The 23,476-nt window shown below is 34.1% G+C and overlaps 1 protein-coding gene across 1 annotated transcript in view; it reads left to right on the top strand.

Moving 5' to 3' along the window:
• The window catches only part of LOC103674665 (zona pellucida binding protein), a 121,449-nt gene that overhangs the window by 84,742 nt on the left and 13,231 nt on the right, over positions 1-23,476 (top strand). Inside the window, exon 7 of the mRNA XM_040644496.1 lies at positions 471-648. Within this exon, the coding sequence (XP_040500430.1) occupies positions 471-648 (178 nt within the window). The remainder of the gene's footprint in view (positions 1-470; positions 649-23,476) is intronic.

Genomic DNA, 23,476 nt, shown 5'->3' with positions numbered 1-23,476 from the left:
TTTTTTTTTTAAGATTTTATTTATTTATCCTCTTGTTTTTAAACTTATTTTTTCTTTGTGGAAAGAGTGGAGGGTATTCCTTTTTAAGGGATATGTTTTTAAAGTTACTTAAAGTACACATTTTTAAGCACATTAATTGTTGGAGTACATTTCTTAGAGTATGTTTAATTTCAAAGAGCTATTTTGATTTTTGTCATATGCCCATCCATATATTAGTCAAAATCCGAAGGGGCCAAAATGTTGGTCTGAATGGTTTCTTTGTGTTGTATTTGAAGTACATTTGGAAATTTGATGTTTATAGGTGACATTTTTTAATTTTTGCATGTGTTATTTATATCCATTGAATACAAGAATAAGTAAGGACCTCAAAAATTTGTTTTCACTGCTTCTAAGTACATAAGCACCCTTATTTGTTCTACAATTACATTTATTTCTGATAATAATTTTCTCATATTATATTTCAATTTTAGGCCAGAAATCTTATAGAGAGATTTTTTAATCAACAAGTAGAAGTTCTAGGCAGACGTGCAGAGCCATTGCCTGAAATATACTATATTGAAGGTACTCTACAAATGGTTTGGATTAATCGCTGCTTTCCAGGGTATGGAATGAATACCCTGAAACATCCAAAATGTCCTGAATGCTGTGGTATGTAATGAACTATAATTTCATGGTTTATATGTATGGAAACTCACTCTTTTTCATGATGCCTAAGTGAATGCCTATTCTTTATTTTTACTATCATTTAGATATATCTCTAGCTTATTTGAAGCAGTGTTTGAAAAGACAATGTGAATCTGAAGATCTAAAAGAAAGAAAGCTGGCTTAATTTTGGCCTTTTTATTAATATTACGGTAAAGGGGTTGTAGCGTTAGGCAGTCGTCTGGGAGGAAATGCAAAGAATAGTGTGAGTCAGTTAGAGCTGTTTATCCTACTAGGAGCTGAATGAAGTATTGTTTAGAATCAGTTATTGATGAGTTTACATTTGTATAGTCTAGACTAGGTATATTTTTACCTTTTTTTAAAATTAAGTGTATGAATTGTTTTATTACCAGTTGTTTTGTATGACTTCTGATCCTAGCTCGAAGGGGTCTGAGCACCCTCTGGCTTTCATCCATCTTTTCCTTATTATGGAAGAGAGTTCTAAAGAGGCTGTTTAGGATGAGTTAATTCATGGATTCCGTGTCTTTGGATTTCTATTTTCAAAGTTAAATGAGGAAAATAATCTTCAGTTTTATCTTATTTTATTTTTCTATTATGTTCAGTTAGCCACTGTTTTTGATGTGTAGTGTTCAGTGATTCATTAGTTCCGTACAGTGCTCATCACAACAGGTGCCCTCCTTAATACCCATCACCTGGCTACCCATCCCCCCACCCCTCCCCTCTGAATCTTCTGTTTTAAAAGGCTTTCTAATATCAACATCAATAAATTAGTACCATTGTCATTCAGTCTTCTCTGATTGTTCTTTTCCCCTCTCTTTCTACAATCTTAAATTAGATCAAAATCCTTTTCATAATAATAGAGCACTAAATATTCTTTTTGCTTTGCTTTATTTGGCTAAATTTTACTCTAGGTTTTTTTTCTCTGATTTAATTTTTGTTAAAGGATATGAAATTTGACAAAAATGCACTTGAAAACTTATCTTAGGAAATATGACACAGATGTAACAAATAAAACACTTATATATGCCAACTTTGTAACTATTTTGATGACCTGTGATTATGTATATCACTTCAGAGCACAGATAATGATGAAGAAAGCCTGGAAAACCAAACAGTGAAACCAGAACCTGGTAGTTCAGCTGTCTATTAGATGAATTTTTATTTTCACTTAATAAAGACCTAAGATAAACTAAAAAGTTTAAATGTTTATATCTGAATTCCAAGAATTTTGAAATAGTTAAGCATAGCTCTTTCAAGAAAAATAATAGGGTTCAAATCTCTGAGAAGCACAAAAATTTTAGTACTAAGTTTCTTTTCATTTATAAAATTTTGGATAATAGTACAGTTGTTAGATTCTGTCATTTTACCGTGTAATTGTAATATTCGGTTTGTTATGTGTTGTACTGTTTGATGAAGTTATTAAGCAGTTATTTTACTCCTGACAACAGACCCCATGGGGAGTATGTAATGAAGCTTACAAATATCAAAAATTTTTTCTGCATACTATTTTGCTCCCCAGAAATATGGCTTCTGCTCACAGAGTTTAGAGACAAGGGAGATGCATCCATGGAACAGTTAGGGAACAAGAGGTCTGCTAAGCCGCAGGGACGACAGTGAAAAGGAGATGATATTAAGGAAACTGAGTTACAGATAGTTGAGATACCGCCTTTGAGGTGATATTGGACTTGAGGTAGGACTTTGAAGACGCAGGGGTACCAGTTACTGTCCAAGCTAGGGCCTGAAGGAGCATCAGGTTTCTGGGAAAGTTTTGCATAACCTGGGCTAGAAGAATACTATTAGAAGAGCTGTGGGCTTAGTGGGGCTTAGGGAGCAAAATGGGATAGCTCAACTTTAATGTGGCAGCAGGAGTCACATCTTTGAGTAGAGGACAGAAATAAATTTATTTTTTTAATTTTATGGGATTATTATCATTGCTCAGTATAATTATTAACTAAAGATTTGCTAAATTTCATCTCATGCCATCATACAGTAAATATTTTAATTTTTGAATTGCCTTTGTGCTGTTATTGGCTGTTAGATGAACGAAGCGAGACTGAGCTCACTTTTTGAACAGAAATCAGTAAGTCTAATATGACCATCATATACAGTGCGTTTTGTCTATATTACACAAGGCCATCACTCTAAAATTTTTAGAGAGCACATACTACTCAAAAAGACAATTAAATCATTCTTTGAATTGGAAAGCAATATAAAATATAATACAAGTTACAGGACAAAATTAACATATTAAATGAACTTCATTTGAGTATAAAATGGAATACAAGAAAGAAGCAAATAAAACATACGAGGTACTTTGTAAAACCACTTATTTCCAAAATGAAGACACCAGGACAGAAGTTTATGTTTAACAAAGGAGATTGATTGGGACCTGAATGTTCATTATGTGCGAGAAGGTTATTTACTTTCTCCGCTGTGGGTGAAGTGAGGAGTGGATGTTTTCTTCTCTTTTGGATGCCTTATTTTCTCATGCAGTTTTACTTGTAGATGACAGGTAAAGATTTCTTGCTTATAAACTAGTGGAGACTTAACATTTCTACCTGTGTTCTTCTGCATTTCTAATTTGCTTAGCATTTTAAATTAATTTTCACTGTAAAATACTTCTCTAATTTCACATTTAGCATCCTTATTATATGCATGATTTTGTCGATCATTTTGGCACTGAAAAAGAAGGTTCTAATTAAATCGTGAATTATAGATGTCTCATAATTTCATAACTTATGTCATAAAGATAATACAAAACCAAGAACCAGCTAGAGTATTATATTGTTTTCTGATAGATTTTTTTAAAAACACAGATTCTGAAATAGGATTTCCTGGTAATATCTGTAGTTTCCATTATTTCTGTAAAACTTTGTATATCTTGTTTTTATCTTCATTTTATTTTTAACACCTCAAAAAAACACCTGTGTGTTAAATAATATTTTTTACATAGTATCCCTCTTCACCTTCTTTTTCTTTTTGAATTATGGCCGTGGTTTTAAAACTCTGATGTGTACCAACATTACCCAGAAATTTTTTTCAAAAATGAATCAAGGTGTGGGAAGCAGACATCTACATCCGTCACAAGCGTTCTAGGTGATTCTGTTACACGTGGAAGTTAGAGATTCCTGAGTGTTAGCGTGGGCATGGCAGTAGCTGGTAAAATGCTTGCCTGTTAATGTTGGTGTGGTAATACCTCAGGGAAGTGCTTGAATAGTAGCACGGGTAAGGCAGTACCTAGATAAGATAATTTTACTTCTACTGGGGAAACCTTATTTTTCATGGATTGTTGAGGATCGAATGTATAGTTCAGTAATATTTTATGCAATATTGTTAATTTCTATTGCTTTCTTTTATACATAAGATTTGCTCTTGTACGTTCAAACTTTTGGGAATCCCAGGAGCAAGGAGCTCTTTGATAGTGATATAGTGTCTGTGCGAGTGGTCAGAAATAATTAGGTTCAAAGGTTAGAGTATTTAAACATCTTGAGGTGATTTTATTAATAAAGTGATTTCATTAATAAAGTCCTTATGTACCTTTGTACTTTTAATTATGCAGTAAAAGTGAATTGTTTAATAGATATAGTTGTTTTTAATAAGATCTTTTAGACTCTGAAATTTATTCTGCTCAGACATGCAAACCCTCAACCTTTGTTTTGATGTTAAATCCAAAAACCAAGAAAAATAATAATTTTTAAAAAGCTGATATTGACAAAACACAATTGAAGGCAAGAAGTGTCACCATATCCACAGAGGGCATTACATGATGATAAAAGGATAAATCTATGAAAGAAGATATAATAATATAATATTGCTACATTTGTGAATACTTAATAAATAACATAGGTTTTAAATATATAAAACAAATATTGTCAGAGAGGGAATACTGGAATGCCAAACCATATAGAAAAACAATGAAATTGGACCCAGTCAAAAAAATCACCTCCGATGTGTTATAGACAGAAATACATAAAGAAAAACTAAATATTTTAGAATATAATGCGGGAAAATATCATGTCTTTAGGATCAAAAAAACGATTTCCCTAGAAAAGCACAAAAATCACTAACTTTAATAAAAATGACTGATAATTTTTTCTACTAAATTAAGTACTTCTGTTTATCAAGACAGTGCAGAGAGAGAAAAGGTAATCCACAGAATGAGAAAATTATTTGTAGTGGATATAACCAACAAAAGACTAGTACTCAGAACATATAAATAAAGAACCTGTAAAAAAAACATTTTTTTTAAAAAGCCAAAACAATTTTTGAAAATGGGAAAAGATTTGAACAAGTGTACTTCACAGAAGAGTAATTCCAAATGATCAATGGATATGTGAAAATATGTTCAGATTTTTTTGTAATCAGAGAAATGTAAATTAAAAACAGAATGAGATCCTACTGCACAACTATGAGATTGGCGGAAAGTAAACAGTCATGACCGACTAGGTGTTGAAAAGGGTGCAGAGCCCCCGGGGAGCAGCCACACCCTGCCTGCCTGAGTGCAGATCTAGCCAATTGAGAACACAGCTTGACGGTGCAGCGAATGTGCTGAGCACACACTGTGTCACTACCGTTCAACTCTTAGGGAAATTTCCTAATAGCCCCAAACCAGAGACAACCCAAATGTCCATTAATGGTAAAACGTATGAAGACACAGTGATCTGTTCATGCAATGGAATGCTTGTCAGGAATGACAGTGAATGAATGGGGATTACAATCATATGGATACATTTTATAAACATAGCTTGCTGGGAAGAAGCCAACCACTGCAGAATCCACATAATTTAGGCATAGTTAACTTCTGTTAGATTTATTCATGAGTGCTAAAACTATAATGCAAACCAAGGAAATGAGTACCACACAACAGAAGAGTGTTGGCTTCTGGAGGGATGGAAGGGAGTGTGATTGGAGGGGGTACAGGAGAAATTTTGGGGCGATGCCAGTTTTCTGTGTTACAACCTACACTGTTTCTAGACAGGTTTCTATGCAAATATTCATCATATTGTACATTTGTGTCTTGTTTTTTTTTCCTATCCATGGGTTATATTTCATAATAAAATGTGAAAATATTAAATTTTCCCCCAAAGCTTGAACACCATTGTTAAAGGCACTGTGAAGAAAAAAAATTTACAAGGGTTTTTTTTTACTCTAATAATTCAAACTTCTCATTTCTATGTAGTGTCACTTGATCTTTGTCTTCATAAATTTATAATTTTAATAGAGCTGTTAGTAATGGTTCAGTGGGAATAATGAAATTATTATGACTTATTTTCTGTTAACCATTAAGTTATAAACATAGTTCTGTATTACTCTGCTGTCTTCATACTAGTTTTATTTATTTAAAACAACTAACAATAAAAATTATGTTTCAGCATTTTATGTTGAACTTTAGGTTATTTCCTATTTTTACTGCTATATTAAAGGTGATTTACAATTACATTTAATCAGCTTTTATTTTTTGAATTATTTGCTTACGTAAATTTACAGAAATATGAGTACTATTTTTTAAAAAGTGAGCATTTTGACTTGGATAGTTTTTGGTATGTTATTTTATTTTAGATTAAAATGTTCACCCTATCTTAACCTCTCTCACAATAGAAGTGTAATTACAGACTTGTTGGAGCTTCTTTTATTGGACTCTGGGCATCACTTCCCAAACAGTAAAAAGCAGACTTTTAGGGCCAAGTAAAGTAAGGCCTGTGTCACTCATGTCACTGCCCACTGTGGGGGCTCACACCCTCCCATTCAAGTCTTGTGAACTAGACAACATTTCACGTGGTTTTCCTCCCTTTACCTTCCTTTCTTTCTCCCTCACTGCCCCCCTACAGTTAAATTCTCTTTTGGGTCTTTCTCCCAAATTTATTTCCTCATCTCTATTCCTGTTATAATCATCTACTTTGAATTCCATTTTCTGTGTGTGCCTGGAACAATTAATGTTCTCCTCCTAACTGCTATCCCTCTTCTCTTCTTCAGTCTGCATCTTACATTGCTTTCAGTTGTACTTCTAAATTCCACATGTAATCCCTTCATTTCTTCTCTTCAGAACTTTCAATAATAAAACCCTGGCTTCATAGTATAACTTGCTGTACCCTTGATGAGCCAATCCCTCCTTACCTTTCAGCAACTCATAAATACCTTTATTACAATGGCATCATTTTATGTTTTATCCACCCAGAAAAGTGTTAGAATCCAGAAATAGATATGGTACTTATTACTAAGTGTAAGGCCCTAGGAATACATTGATTAATGACCTAAAAAGTTGCTTCTCTGATGTTTAAATTTATCAGGTCAAACAACTCATAAACAGAGATGTGAATAAAATCATTGCATATGGTGATAGGCACAGTCAAAAATATTCAACAAGGTGATGTGATATACTCTATCAGTCAGGTCCAAACAGAAAACAGGCCTACTCACTAGTATTCTGAATAGCATTTAATGAAAGTGCCATTGTTAGAGGTTTGGGCAGAGTGAAGGGGGCCAAAAAGGTATGTTGAGCCACCTAGGACTGCAACACCTTGAAGCATTTTTCATCCCTAGGCTTGAAGGATGAAGATGAGGAAGGAAGATGCAAGCTTATAAAGGCTGGGACTGGAGAGATGGACTGCCTGGTGCAGGCTGCGGGCATGTGATGAGGCAGTCACTCTAGAGAACCTGCAGTGAGCAAGAAGGGAACAGATGTCCTGCCCTGCAGTCCTAATGGAGCCTCTCTTTGGCCAGACACAAAGGGAAGGGACCTGCTTGATGGAGTCTGTTGATGTCAGTTCTAAGAGACCTAGAACAGGGCAGAGAAGGGTAGGAAATGCACCAGGCTATGGGTTCAACCATCAGGGAGGGTAAGTAGGGTTTAAACAGAGGACTAAAAGCCTACATTACTTGGATTTCAAGGAAGACTTCACTCAAAAAGTGACTCTTGATTTGAGCCCGGTGTGCTAAGAAGCTGGTCATGCAGAGATCTGTGAACTGAGTTTTCCGGGCAGAGAGAAAACACATACGAAGGCCAGATTTAGCACGGCATGCTTAATAACTCACTATTGGCCATGGCCATAGAGAACGTGGATAGATTTAGCATATTTAAGGGGCACAAAAAAAAAAATTCATGGATCGTAAAAGCTTGAGGAGGACGGGAGGAATGAAGTGTGACTCTTAGTTTAAGCATGAGTGGGTGGTCTAACAGATCTCTCAGTTGCATTGTTTTGTATTATGTAAAGTTGCAGTCTGATTTTATTTCATATAGAATGCCCAATTTCTCAGGCCCATTCATTGAAAAGTTCATGCTTTTACTCATGCTCACTTGTATTTGTATAGGTAGATATGTTTCTGAGCACTTTCTTGTTTCATTACAATACTGATCTATCTCTTCACCAATTAGTGTAACTTCATGAGTTTTGACCTCTGATAAGGAAAGGCCTTGTGCATTATGAGGCCATTGCCTCTCCATTTAAATTTTTCGATAGGTTTGTCAAGTTCTACAAAGATGGCTATTGGATTTTGATTGTGACTTCACTGAATCTGTACATCTATTTGGGAGAATGGCCACACTACCAATATTGCATCTTCCAGTTAATTAACATGTGTGCGTGTGTGCTTATGGGTATGTGCTTGTGCATCTTCATTTTAAAAATCTTCCTTTATAATCTTTATTTAAATGTGTCCCAATTATAATTGTTCTCAGAGGTCTTACAAATATTTTACTTCTGTTTATATCTAGGTGCTTGATAGTTTTAGAACTTTTTATTTTGACATAATAGTAGACTTCAGAAAAGTTAGAAAACTATACAAAGCTTTCTAGGCTATCTTTCACCAAGCTTATTGCTACACACTGAATCCCCCAAAACTCCTAGGCTGAAACCTAATCCCCAGTGTGGTATTTGATGGTGGGGCTTCTGGGAATTGATTTTGTAGATGGTGCAAGGTGAGGGTCCAGTGTTACTCACTTGCATGTGGATGTTCAGTTTCCCAGAATCATTTGTTAAGAAGACTATACTATACCATGGAATGGTCTTGGCTTTCTTGTTAAAACGTCAGTTGACCGTGTATGGAAGGGTTTGTTTCTGGGATTTCTCTTCTGGTCCATTGGTCTGTGTGTCTGTGTTTATGCCACACTGTTTTGATAACTGTAGTTTTGTAATAAGGTTTTTTTGTTTGTTTTTGTTTTTTTAAAGAGAGAGAGCAGGGGAGGGGCTAAGGGAGAAAATCGCAAGCAGGCTCCACACCCAGTGCAGAGCCTAGTGTGGAGCCCAACACGGGGCTCCATCCCACGAATCTAGATCATGACCTGAACCTAAATCAAGAGTCAGACACTTAACCAAATGAGCCACCCAGATGCCCCAACTTTGTAATAAGTTTTGAAACCAGAAAGTGTGATGCCTCCAATTTCCTCTTTTTCAAGATTTTCTAATTACTTGATACTTGAGTTCCTATATGGTTTTAGGATGGTATTTTTTTGTTTTGTTTAGTTCTGGAAAAAAAAAAACACACACAATTGGGATTTTATCTGATAGGGATTGCAATGAATCTATAGATTGCTTTGAGTAGTATTAGAATTTTTACCTTAATGATATTAAGTTATCTGGTCCAATAATACAGATGTCTTTCCAATTATTTATGTCTTCTTTAATTTCTTTCAGCAACGTTGTGTCAGTGTACAAGGCTTCTACCTCCTTGCTTAAATTTATTTCTTAACATTTTATTATTTTTGATGCTATTGTAAATGATTTTTAAAATTTCCCCTTGAAGTGTTCATTGCATCATTTTAGAGATGCGACTATTTGGGTGTATTGACTTAATATGGTGGAACTTTGCTGAATTTGTTTATTAGATTCATAGGGTTTTTTTTTTTTTAGAGTCATAAGATCATATCTATGAACAGAAATAATTTTATTCTTCACTTTCAGTTGGATTCCTTTTATTTCTTTTTCTTACCGGATTACTGTGTCTAAAACTTTCCAGTATGTTGAGTATAAATGGCAAATGTAGACGTCTGTGTTGATTTTGGTCTTGGGTCTTTCATTCTTGAATATGATGTTAGCTGTGAGTCTTTTTCATATATGGCCTTCAACATGTTAGGAACTTTTCTTCCATTCATAGTTGATTATTTTTGTCATGAATGAGTGTTGACATTGGGAAAAAATTTTTTTCTGTATCCCTTGAGATGAGCATGTGTTGGTTTTTTTTTTTTTTCTCCCTTTATTCTGTTAACTTGGTGTAGTACATTGATCAGGTGTTCATATGTTGAATCATTCTTGCATTCTGGGAATAAAATCCACTTGGTCATGGTGTATAGTCCTTTAATATGTTGCTGAATTTAGTTCTTTGTATTTTGTTGAGAATTTTTGCATCTATACTCGTAAGGGATATTGGACTGTATTTTTCTTTTTGTGTCTTTGTCTGGCTTTGATATCAGGGTAATGCTAGCCTTATAGAATTAGGAGGTTTTCCCTCACCTGCAAACTTTGGATGAGTTTGAAAAAAAAAATTTGTGTTACTTCTTGTTTAAACGTTGGTAGAATTCACCAGTGAAGGTATATGATCCTGGACTATTCCTTATGGGCAGGTTTTTGATTACTGATCCAATATCTTATCAGTTATAGGTCTATTCAAATTTTTTATTTCTTTATGGGTCATTTTAATGGATTATGTGTTTCTAGAAATTTGCCCATTTCATCTAGGTTATTCAGTTTGTTGGTGTACAATTATTCATAATATAATTTATATAATGTGTAAAATCAGTAGTAATGTTCCTGCATTTACTGATATTGTGATTTTAGTGTTTTGAGTCTTTTCTCATTTAATCTTTGTCTACCTGAAATGGTCAGTTTAGTGGATCTTTTCAAAAGAACCAAATTTGGATTTTGTTGATTTTTCTCTATTGTATATATTATATTAGTATGTATATAATATATATATTAACTTCACCTTTAAGCTTTATTATTTCCTTTATTCTGCTGGCTTTGTGCTTAGTTTGTTCCACTTTTCCAAGTTCCTTAAGCTAGTTTGTTAATTTGAGATCTTTTTTGTTGTATGTGTTAGAGGTTATAAGTAACACTCTTAGCATGTATTTTCCTGCATCCCATAAGTTTTGGTATATTGTGTTTTCATTTTTCTTTGTTTCATGGTATTTATTTCCTTTGTGTTTATTAATTGATACCTTGTTCATTGACATATTGTTTGATTTCCAAGTATTTGTAAATTTTCCAGTGTTATTAATTTACTAGGTTTATTCTGTTGGGATCAGAAAAGATACTTCATTGATTTCAGCCTTTTAAGTATTAAGACTTCTTTGTCACCCAGCATGTGGTCTGTCCTGGAAAATGGTGTATTCTAGGTTTCTAGGTTTATTCTGTTGGGATCAGAAAAGATACTTCATTGATTTCAGTCTTTTAAGTATTAAGAATTCTTTGTCACCCAGCATATGGTCTGTCCTGGAAAATGTGCCATGTGCATTTGATAAAAATGTGTATTTAGCTTTCTGGTACAGGCTTCTGTGTATGTCTCTTAAGCCCTGTTGGTTTGTAGTTTTGTTCAAGCCCTGTATCAATCTTTTGTTTGGTTGTTACTGTTAAAAGTAGGGTTTTGGGGGGCTCCTTGGGTGGCTCAGTTGGTTAAGCATCTGCCTTTGGGCTCAGGTCATGATCCCAGGGTCCTCAGATTGAGCCCCACATCGGGCTCCCTGCTCAGCGGGAAGCCTGCTTCTCCCTCTGCCTGCTGCTTCCCCTGCTTGTGCTCTCTCCCTCTTCCTCTCTCTCCGACAAGTAAATAAATAAAATCTTAAAAAAAAAAATGGGGCTTTCAAGTCACTATTTTGTATAACTCTTTTTCCCTTCAATTCTATCATTTTGCTTTATCTATTTTGGGACTCTGATGTTAGGTGTGGTTCATATACATTTATAATTGTTGTGTCTTCATGATGAACTGAATTGTCCTTCATCGATATGTAATGTTCCATCCTTTTATTTTGTAACAGTTTTTGTCTGAAAGTCTATTTTATCTGATATTAGGGTATCCACCCCAACTTTCTTTTGGTTATTATTTGCACATTGTAACTTTTTCTGTTTTTTCACTTTCAGTCTATCTGCATCTTAGGTCCATGTGGGTCTTTCATGGATAACATGTAGTCACATCATTTTTTATTATCCGCTCCGTCAGTATCTAACTTTTGATTAAAGAGGTTAATCTGCTTACATTTAAAGTTATTACTTATAAGGAAGGACTTCGGGTTTTTTTAATATTTGTTTTCTGTATTTCTAAAAACTTTTTTGTTCCTTATCTCTTCCATTCATACCTTCTTGTTTCTGTTTAGTTGATTTATTATAGTGACACTTGTTGATTCCCTTCTTATTTCCTTTGTATGTATAGCAAAGCTGTTGTCTCTGTGGTTACAATGGGGATGACATATGACAACCTAACTTTATAACAATCTAATTTTAACTGATATCAACTTAAATGTATTCAAATATAAAAGCTCTATACCCCCTTTAAATTATTTGTGTCCCAAATTGTATCTTTAGTATTGTGTGGCCCAAAACAGAGATTATAATTATTTTTATGTGTTTGTTTCCTACATCCTTTGGAAAATGAAAAAGTAGTTACAAATCAAAATAATAATAAAACCCACATTTATACTCCTCATGTACTTACCCTTACCAAAGATCTTTAATAGTCACATGGCTTTGAGTTGCTATCTAGCATTCTTTCATTTCTACCAGCAGGACTCCCTTTAACATTTCTTTTAGGGCAGGTGTAGTGGTAATGAACTCCCTCAGCTTTTCTTTATCTGGGAACAGCTTATTCTCTCCCTCATTTTTGAAGGGCATTATTACCAGCTATAGCATTTTCAGATGACATTTTTTTTTTTCTTTCAGCTCTTTAAGTATATTATGCCACTTTCTTCTGGCTTACAATATTTCTGCTGAGAAATTAGGTGATAGTTGTATGTAGGATCTTGTGTGCATGATGAGATGGGGCGCCTGGGTGGCTCAGTTGTTTAAGTGTGTGCCTTCAGCTCAGGTCATGATCTCAGCGTCCTGGGATTGAGTCCCGCATCAGGCTCCCTGCTCGGTGGAGTCTGCTTCTTCCTCTCCCCCTGCTCGTTCTTTCTCTCTTACTCTCTCACTCTCTCAAATAAATAAAATCTTAAAAAAAAAGAATGTTTTTCCCTCATTGGGTAGAATGTTCTTCTGTAAATATCAAATAGGTCAGTTTGGTTGTTGATGTTATTTGAATTTCCTATATCCTTACTGATTTTCTGTCTGTTCTTATTATATTAATAATAAAAGAGAGGGGTGTTTACATTTCTTACTAAAGTGATTGAAATATGTATTTCTTTTTATAGTTCTCTTGGTGTTTTGTTTTTTTTTTTTCACTTCGTTTGAAGTTTTGCTATTTGGTGCATAAGTGGTTAAGGGTATTATATCCTTCTGTTTATGTTAACACCCTTATTATTATAAAATAATTCCTTATAATGGTCTTTCCTCTGACTAGTGGTTTGCCTAATGTTAACATTGCCAAATAAGTAGAAATCCTTATTACTTATTTTACTTTATTACTATTTTATTAGTGTTAATATAGTTTATCAGTCAAGTTTCCACCAGAGAAATAGAATCAGTAAGATATATATTATATATTTAGAGATTTATTGTAAGAAATTGGCTTATGTGATTTTGATAGCTAGCTAAACGATTTCAAAGTCCATAGGGTGGGCCCCCTGGAAAGGGGAGCCTCAGGTCTGCTCCTAGCACTTTTAACTGAGTAGATCAGTCCCATCAGGGTATCATCTTTAATGAAGTCAACCGATTGTAAATGTTAACCACATCTACACAATACCTTCACAGCAATGCTGAGATTCACATTTGACTGAATAACTAGCAAGTATTACTTAGCCATGTTGACACATAAAACTGACCAGTACACATACTATGTTATACGTTTACTCTTTCCTTACTTTAAATTTGTCTTTGTATTTAGGTGTATTTATTTTGGCAACATATAATTTGATTCTGCTTTTTTTAAAAAAATCTAATCTGACAATATCTACCTTTAAATTGGGACTTTTTTTTTTTTAAGATTTTATTTATTTATTTGACAGAAATAGAGACAGCCAGTGAGAGAGGGAACACAAGCAGGGGGAGTGGGAGAGGAAGAAGCAGGCTCATAGCGGAGGAGCCTGATGTGGGGCTTGATCCCATAACGCCCGGATCACGCCCTGAGCTGAAGGCAGACGCTTAACCGCTGTGCCACCCAGGCGCCCCTAAATTGGGATCTTTAAACCCAATTTAATGTGACAATTGATAGTGTTAGGTTTAAGCGTATCATCTCACTGTTTAGTATTTCCCATCTTATTTTTCCCTTTTTTTCCTATTTTTCATCATTTGATTGAATCAATTGAATATAGTTTATGATTGCATTAATCTTGCTGTTTACTTATTAAGTACAAACCTGTGTTTTTATTTTAGTGGTTGCTTTACGTTTGTAATGTATATCAATTTATTGCAGTCCACATTAATACTATACCATTTCACGTAAGCTGTAAATCATCTTACATAGTATACTTCCGTTTCTCTTGACCTTTGTGCTATTCTTGACGATATTCATTTTGTTTTCTTTTTTTAGAGGTTTATTTATTTATTTTAGAGTGTGTGTATGCATGTGTACAAGCTAGAAAGAGAGAGAGAGAGTGTGTGAGCATGCAGGGCAGAGGGAGAGAGAGAGATTCCTAAGCAGACCCCCTGCTGAGTTTGGGGCCTGATGCGGGGTCGATCTCCTCACCCTGAGATTATGACCTGAGCCAAAATTAAGAGTTGGCTGCTTAACTGACTGAACCCCCAGGTGCCCCAACATCCACTTTAGTTTTATGTATATCACAAATCTTACACCACATTGTTATCATTTTTACTAGCTGATTATCTTTTATGGGGATGTAAATAATAAGGAAATGTCTTATATTTATCCATGTAATTACCATTTCCAGTGGTGTTCATTCTTCGTGTAGACCCACGTACATTTGCAATTGTTTTCCAATGGCCTGAAGGATTTTATTTTTATTCTGGTGTGACTCTGCTACTGAAAACACTTCATCTTCTTAATTTCTGAAACAGATCTTTCTTTTTCTTCATTTGAGCTATTTTGTTTATTGGATATAGAAATCTAGGTTGACAGTTTTTCTGTTCTTTATACATTTTCAGTGTTGCCCCTTGTGCTCTAACTTGGATTGCTTCCAGTGGGAAGTCTGCTGTCATCTCTGTTTTTATGAGGATCCTTTAAAGAGTTTCTCTTTATCCCTGCTTGTGAGGAACATACATATCATGGACCTCAGTGCTGTTTTCTTCATGATTCTCGTTCTGGGAGTCTGGCTGGATCTGTGGACACTGTACTCTTCAAATTCAGAAAATTGTTCTGCTTTATTTATTCAAACAATTTTTATTAACCCCTTCTCCTTTAGAGATTCCAGTTAAAAGCCTGTGAGCTTGACTGACATTTTCTCACAGCTTTTTTTAATCTTATTTTGAGTTCAAATAATTAACATAGTGTATCATTTGTTTCAAATGTAGAGTTCATTTATTCATCAATTGCATATAACACCCAGGGCTCATTACATCACGTGCCATCCTTAATTTCTGTCACCCAGTTACCCCATCCTCCCTCCAACCTCCCCCCAGCAATCCTCAGTTTGTTTCCTAGAGTTAAGAGTCTCTTATGGTTTGTCTCCCTCTCTGATTTTGTCTTATTTTATACTCCCCCTTCCCCTATGATCCTCTGTTTTGTTTTTTAAATTCCACATAGGAGTGAAACCATATGATAATTGTCTTTCTCTGACTGACTTATTTCACTTAGTATAATACCATCCAGTTCCATCCATGTCATTGCAAATGGTAAGATTTCATTCTTTTTGATGGCTGAGTAATATTCCTCTGTGTGAGTGTGTACCCCATCTTCTTTATCTGTTCATCTGCCAGTGGACATTTCAACTCTTTCCACAGTGTGGCTATTATGGACATTGCTACTATAAACATTGGGGTGCAGGTGCCCCTTCTTTTCACTACATCTGTATCTTTGGGGTTAATACCCAGTAGTGCAATTGCTGGGTCATAGGGTAGCTCTATTTTTAACTTCTTGAGGAACTCCTTACTGTTTTCCAGAGTGGCTGCGCCATTTACATTCCCACCAATAGTGTAAGCATTCCCCTTTCTCCGCATCCTCACCAACATCTGTCATTTCCTGACAGCTAAAATTCTCACAGCTTTTTGTTGATCTCTTCATAAAGCTTTCTGTGTGTTTTATTTTGGAGTTCCTATTGTCACCTCTTCATACTTACTCATCTTTTCTTTGACAGTGTTGCATAGACCATTAAGCTTACCCCATGTACTTTTTCATCTCACACATCTTGGTTTTGACCTCCAGATAACTTGAACGCTTTTTATATCTTACATGTATTAAGTTTTGAACTTATTGGAATATTATTTTAATTGTTTTCATGTTGTTTTCTACCACTTCTCACATGTTTGTTCAGAGAAGATGGCAATTATTTTTCTTTTTATTATGAGTCATATATTCTTGCCTCTCATATAGTTGATTTTTCACTGAATGCCAAACAACATTGTTGCTTGTTGAATATTTTTGTATTTCTGTATTTTTTTATTAGTGAATTTTGTTCTGGCACACAGATAAGTTGTCTGGAAACAGTTTGACCATTTCTAATCTTGCTTTTAAGATTTATTAGGCTGAACCAGAGTTCAGTCTAGGCTAATTATTACCTGCTATTGCAACAATTTTCTCTTGGCTCTGGCCATATGCCTATCGTTCATGAGGGTTTCCATACTGACCCATGGTAATATGCCCTGAAACCAGCCCCGAATCAGCACTGGATATTATTACATTATAGTATGGCCTAGGAAGACAGTGGAGAGCTGTATGTTTTATGACTAGCCTCAGAAATCACCTTGTGTCACTTTTGCCATACTCACAAAGGTCTACTCAAGTTCAAAGGGAGGTAACACAGACTCTACTGTTCAATGAGGTCGCAATTTAAAAATGTTTAGGATGGGATATATTGTGTTTGCCACCTTTGGAAAAGTCCTTTGTATTTCCATATGCATAGAATCAGCATGGCCAATTTCCATTTTCAGTAAGCCTGATAGAATTATGACTTGGAGAGAATATGGCTTTGTATTCATGAGCTATATTATTTTTCATCATTATTGGGGTATAATTGACAACATTGTATATAAGACATACAACTTGATGCTTTGATATACGTATACATTGTGAAATAATCGCCACAATCAAGCTAATTAACATATCCATCACTTCTCATTATCTCACATAGGTACCATTCCTGTGTGTGGCAAGATCGCTTACTATCTACCCCTTCACTAAATTTTAAGTATGCAATTCAGTATTATTAATTATAGTTACATTGCTGTATTTTGATCTCTAGAAATTAATTCATCCTGCATAACTGAAACTATAATATCTCCTCATTTCTCCCTCCTACCAGACCCTGACAACCACCATTCTACTGTCTGCTCCTTTGAGTTTGACTACTTTAGATTATGCATGTAAGTGAAATCATGCAGTATTTATCTTGCTGTGTCTGCTTTATTTCACTTAGCATAACGTCTTCCAGGTTCATCCACGTTGACACGAATGGCAGAATTTCCTTCTTTGTTGAGGCTAAATAATATTCCATTGTATATATAAATCACATTTTCTTTATTCTTTTATTCTTGGATGGGCATTTAGGTTATTTCCATATTTTGACTGAATATTTGCAAACCACATATCTGATAAGAGCTTAATACCCAAAATATGTAAGGAACTCCTACAACTCAATAGCATAAAAACAAGTAATCCAATTAAAAACAGGCAAATGACCTGAATAGACATTTCTCCAGAAGACGTGCCAATGGCCAACAGGTATATGGACAGGTACTCAAAATCACTAATCATCAGGGAAATGAAAAATAAAACCACAATGAGATATCATCATGTTATTTTCAATAAGACGAAGAAAAGAGATAATAAGTGTTGGTAAGGATGTGGAAAAAAGAGACTCTTCTGTACTCTTGGTGGGAATGTAAATTGCTATAGCTATTATGGAAACCAGTGTGGAGGTATCTCTGTTTCTTTAGGGCTTCTTAAATTTCTCATCAGTATTTTGTCATTCTTGGTGAGAATGCTTTACACATTTTTTTACTCTATTTTAAATTAGATTTGAAAATTTACTTTCCAATTGCTGATTGTTAAAAAACAAATATAAATTTATTTTGTACGTAGGATTTATTTCCTATGACCTACTAAACTTAGTTATAGCAGATATTTTGTAGACCCCTCTGATTTGCTATGTAAACAATCATATGGATTAGCAAATAACGTATTACTTATTCCTATCAATCTTTGTATCCCCTATTTCTTCTTTCCTGTTGCAGGGGCCTGAGTAAATATTTAATATAAATTATGAGAATAAATATGCTTATCTTGTTTCTAATCTTAGGAAGAAAACATAAGTATTTCACCTTGAAATATAATGCTAGCTGTAGGGTTTGTTTTTTACATGTCCTTTATCAGATTAAGAAATTCCTATTTATTCTTAGTTTATGAGTTATTTTGTTATGGATAAGAGTTGGATTTTGTCAGCTGCTTTTCTGCATTTATTAAAATAAAACAATGAATTATATTTAATCTTTAAAAATATTTATTGAACTTTACATTCCTTGGACAAATTCCACTTCATCATTGCATGTTGTTGGACTTAATGTGCTAATATTTTAAGGAATTATATTATTTATATTCGTTTTATTTTAATTTCTTTCTTGGTTTTAGCAATCATGAATATGCCAGCCATTAAAAACAAATTGGCAATATTCTTTCTATATATTCTGACAAATCATATATATATGATACATATGTATTATGTACATATATGTGTGTATATATGATGCATATGTTTACATATATATATGTAATAATAGTATTTTTTTCCTTAAGTATTTCATAGAATTCACCAGTGAAACTATTTGGGCTAGGAGCTTTATTTGTGTGGAATATATATATTTATTTTGAGAGAGAGAGAGAGTGCATGAGCTGGTGGGAGGGGTAGCAGGAGAGGGAGAGAATCTCAAGCAGGCTCCACACACAGCATGGGGACTGATGCAGGGCCTGATCTCACAACCCTGAGATCATGACCTGAGGCCAAATCAAGTCTCGTACACTTAACCAACTGAGCCACCTGAGCACCTGGGGATAATATTTTAATCAAATTTATTAAGGTGTCATAAATGCACACATTTTAAGTTTAGTGTAAGCATTTTAATTGCATAATTCAGTGAGTTCTGACATGTCTGTTCATTGATTTAACCAATACCACTGTGAAGATACAGAAACTTCTATTCACCAGATTGTTACCTTAAGCCACTTCATAATCACTCACAACTACTTAATAAATATAACTATTTATCTGTTCAACTCTTCATAGGCATTTGGGTTGTTTCTAGTTCTGGCTATTGTGAATAAAGCTTGTATGAACATTTCTGTGTGAGTTTTTGTGTGGAGTTATATTTTTTTTTCTCTTGGGTAAAATTACATGAGAGTTAAGGTGTAGGGTAATATGGTAAGGTATGTGTAACCTGTTAAGAAACTCCCAAAGTTTATAGAGTATTGGTTGAATGATTTTCACACCCACCAGCAATGTATGAGATTTCTACTTGTTTCACATTCTTGCAGTCTTGATATTGTCCATTTTTTACATTTTAACCATCTCAGAGTATAGCACTACCTCATTTGTAGTATAATTTGTAGTTACCATACAACTGATGGTACCAAGTATCTTCTTATGTTCTCTTTGAGCATTCATACATATTCTTTTGTGAATTGTTCAAATATTTTCCTCTACCCTTTTATCAGGTTATTTTTCTTCTAAACATTGACTTATAAACGTTTATTTATATATTCTGGAAATAAGTCCATGTGTATTCTCTGTCGAATTTCTGAATGGTATCTTTCAAATATCAGAAGTTCTAATTTTGACAAAACTAAGTTTCTCAATTTTTTTTTCCTAATGGCCCAAAGATATTGTGTTCATCCAAGAAATTTCTGCTTACACCAAATTCATGAAGAATTTTTCCTGTTTGCTTCTAGAAATAGTAACTTTGTCTAATGTGGCCTTGCTAAACAGTTACTGTGCTGAGTTTATTTTTTAAGATTTTTTTTTTTCATGTCTAATCCTGTCATATAGGAGTAAAGACAGTCTCACTTTTTTATTTAGTTTCCATCCCCTTTGTTTTTATTGTCCCATTGGCCTGCCTGGCACGTTCAGAAAAGGACTCAACAGAAGTGGTGAGCGTTGGCATCTTTTTCCTCTTCCCCTTGTCACGACCCACTGACTTTCCCAATTAGGCGTGATACTAGTTGGAGGCTTTTCAAGGTGCCATTGATTGATGAAGGAGATTCTCTTCCATTCCCTATTTATTTTTATTTTTTATTATGAATGAGATTGAATTTTGTCATGTTTTTTACACACTGTTGAGATAATCAATAATATTTTTAATCTGTTATATTTTATGATGCATTGGCGGATACACAGATGTTGAACTGACCTTGCATAAGCTAATGTAATGTAAACTACATGTGATCATCATTTATAATTTCTATATATCACTGAGTTTTATATGCTAACAGTTATGGATTTTGTATCTATATTCATGAGGGACGTCGGTTTGTAGTTTTGTAAATACTTATAAAATTTTAGTAATAGGGCACAGGTATTTAAAAAATGAATTGCAATCATACCTTCTTCTTGCCTTTTCTAAATAGTTTGTGTAAAATTTATATAATTTTCTCCCCAAGTGTTTAATTCTTCATTGAAGCTATCTGTCTGTACCCACAGATTTATTTTTGTTTGATTTTGCTTTGGGGGGGAAGGTGTGTGTGTGTGTGTGTGTGTGTGTGTGTGTGTGTGTGTGGCAGAGATTTATTATGGCTTTTGGAAACAAATCTCTTTTTTATAATGGTATATTTCAAACATCTAGAAATATAGAAAATGATATTGTAAACAAGTATGCACATATATCATTCCAGCAAGTAAACAAGTATGTCATCTATTCAAAACATTTTATATTGTCACTTCGTATTCTAAGATTTAAACCCATTTAAATAGGAAACAGCTGAAGCCTCGTAGAAATTAGGCCCATTGTCTTTCCTTTCTGCTCAGATATATCTGTTATCAGAATTTGGTATTTTTTATTCCAGTTCAGGATGTTTTACTTTTAACTTTTTTATTGCAGTAATCAATAATGACAGATAGTATTGGTTTGCCTGATAATCACTAAATACACATTGTCTTACCTTAACTTCTGTATCTTGCTTTGTTTGGGCTCAACATTGACTTACAGTTAATTTCTCATTTTAAAATTGTACAATTTAATGACTTGGACACGCATATATCCATGAAACTGTCACTACAATCAAGAAGAGGATCTTTGCCACAATGCTGAATTTTGCTTATACCCTTTTGTAATTGATAGTACTTCCACATTCATTCCCAAACAAATGCTGATATGCTTTGTGTCACTATATATTAGCATGCATTTTTATAACTTTCTGTAAGTGGAGTCATGGAATATATAATGTTTGAATGCTTTCACTCAGCAGAATGATTTTGAGATTCGCCAGTGTTATTGCATGTATTAATAGTTTGTTCTTTATTGCTGAGTAGTATTCCGTTGTATGGATATACCACATTTGTTTATCCATTCACCTGATGATGGACATTTGGGTTGTTTCCAGTTTTAGGCCATTACAAATAAAGCTGCTATGAACATTCCTGTACAAGTCTTTGTGTGGACATATGTTTTCAGTTCTCCTGGGAAAATACCTATGACTGCGATTGCTGGGTCATACGGTAAGTGTATGTTTAACTTTATAAAAAAAAAAAAAGCCAAATTATTTCTTAAGGCTGTACAATTTCATGTTCTACCAGCGAAAAGGCTGTACAATTTCATGTTCTACCAGGGAGTTAAAGTTATTCTAAATCCTTACCAAAGCATAGTATGATCACTCTTTTTAATTTTAGCACTTTCAGTGTATGTGTGTGTAGTGGTATCTCATTGTGGTTTTAATTTTCAGTTTCCTTTTAAAAAGGTATTTTCAAATTCATATTGGGTATTGGTATTTCGTTTGCATGGTATCTGTTCAAATATCTTTCCCATTTTTTAAGTGGTTCTTTGTCTTACTGAGTTGTAAGAGTTCTTAGTATAGTATAGACAAAAGTCACTTTCCAATATACAGGTTTTCCACGCTATCTGAAATTTCACTTTATGCCACTTTGCTTTTATGAAAGACCTACCTTAAAACCAGTTTTCATTAACCGAAGAAAATCTGATAGGATTTCCACTTCTGTGAAGTGTAGTTGCTTCTTTGCACCATTTCAGCTTCCAAAATTTTCCCTAGGAATGCTCTGGTTTCAGATAGCGAGGGGAACCTGTATGCACGTGAACGTATTCTCCCAGACTGTGGCCTACTTTTTTTATTTTCTGAGAAAAACACTGAAGTCCAACTTACTAATTTTTTATCCTGTGGTTCATGTGTTTTTGTGTTCTAATAAACATTTGCATATTCTAGGATCACAAAGATTTTCTCCTGTGCTTTTTGTTTAGTACTTTTGGGTTGTGCATTTAGGTCTGTGGTACATTTTGAATTAATTTGTCTATTTGGTACAAGGTAAAGGTTGATGATTTTTTTTTTTTAACCATACAGATATTCTGTCCTGGTGATCTAGCATGATTTGTTGAAAACTTCTCTTTCTCCATTAAAATTTCCTGGTACCTCTTGTTGAAATTCAGTGGACTATCCTTGTGTAGGCTTGGTTTTGCTCCATCCAACCATGTCTTTAATTTCAGCAATACCGAAGTGTGGATTGCTGGAGCTTCATAGTAGCTATTACACTACATTTAAAAAATTACTTTGGTCATTCTGCTTTTTTGAATTACCATATACAGTTTCGAATTAGCATGCCAATTTCTGCAAACAAGCCTGCTGCGGTTTGAATAGATTGCATTGATTCTAGAGACAAAATTAATAATAATTGTCATTCCAAACACATATAGTCTTCTGACAGTGAACATGGTTATCCTCTGTCTGTGTAAATTATTTTAAATTTGTCTCAAGGATGTTTTGTAGTCGCATATTTTTTCTTGGATTTATTCTGAAGGATTATAGGGGGTTTTTTTGCTCTTGCTTTTAATCATTTGTTTGTAATGTAAATTGAATTGTTTTTAATTGTTTTTAATTTTCCAGTTAGCATATAAGAATGCAGTTGATTTTTTTTTGAAGAGGATATTAAATTATTTATTGATTGCACATGATATTGTATGATACACAGGCTTTATTCCCATTTATAATTTTATCTGATACCATAATTCAATTCAGATACGTTACATAGGATATGCCAACAATCATATTAATAACCAGATAAACTCTTTGACTTTCCTTGGGTGGGTGATCTTTTAATGGTGAACTCCAGGTCACAACGAACTTACTGTGTCAGTTAACTATATCAAAGTTTCTGGAGACAGTGGCTTCTATGCCCAGGCAGGTTGTATATAAATTTCAAATGAAACCTGGAATCATCTTGAAGGAATTCTGACTTCACATAACAATGTAGTTTACCAGAATGGCTTCAGAGTAGACTGTGTTTACGCTACATTTTTAAAAAGACACGTGCATTCAGCATCATGCTCAGACTGTTAAATTTAGCAATCAATAGCATACGTGCAAAAAAAAAAAATCTACATTAAAACCCTTTTTTGGAATGCTTTTT

This window comes from Ursus maritimus, unplaced genomic scaffold (genome assembly GCF_017311325.1).
Source record: "Ursus maritimus isolate PB19 unplaced genomic scaffold, ASM1731132v1 scaffold_3, whole genome shotgun sequence".
Taxonomy (NCBI): Eukaryota; Metazoa; Chordata; class Mammalia; order Carnivora; family Ursidae; genus Ursus; species Ursus maritimus.
This window is presented reverse-complemented; position numbering and strand designations above follow the sequence as displayed.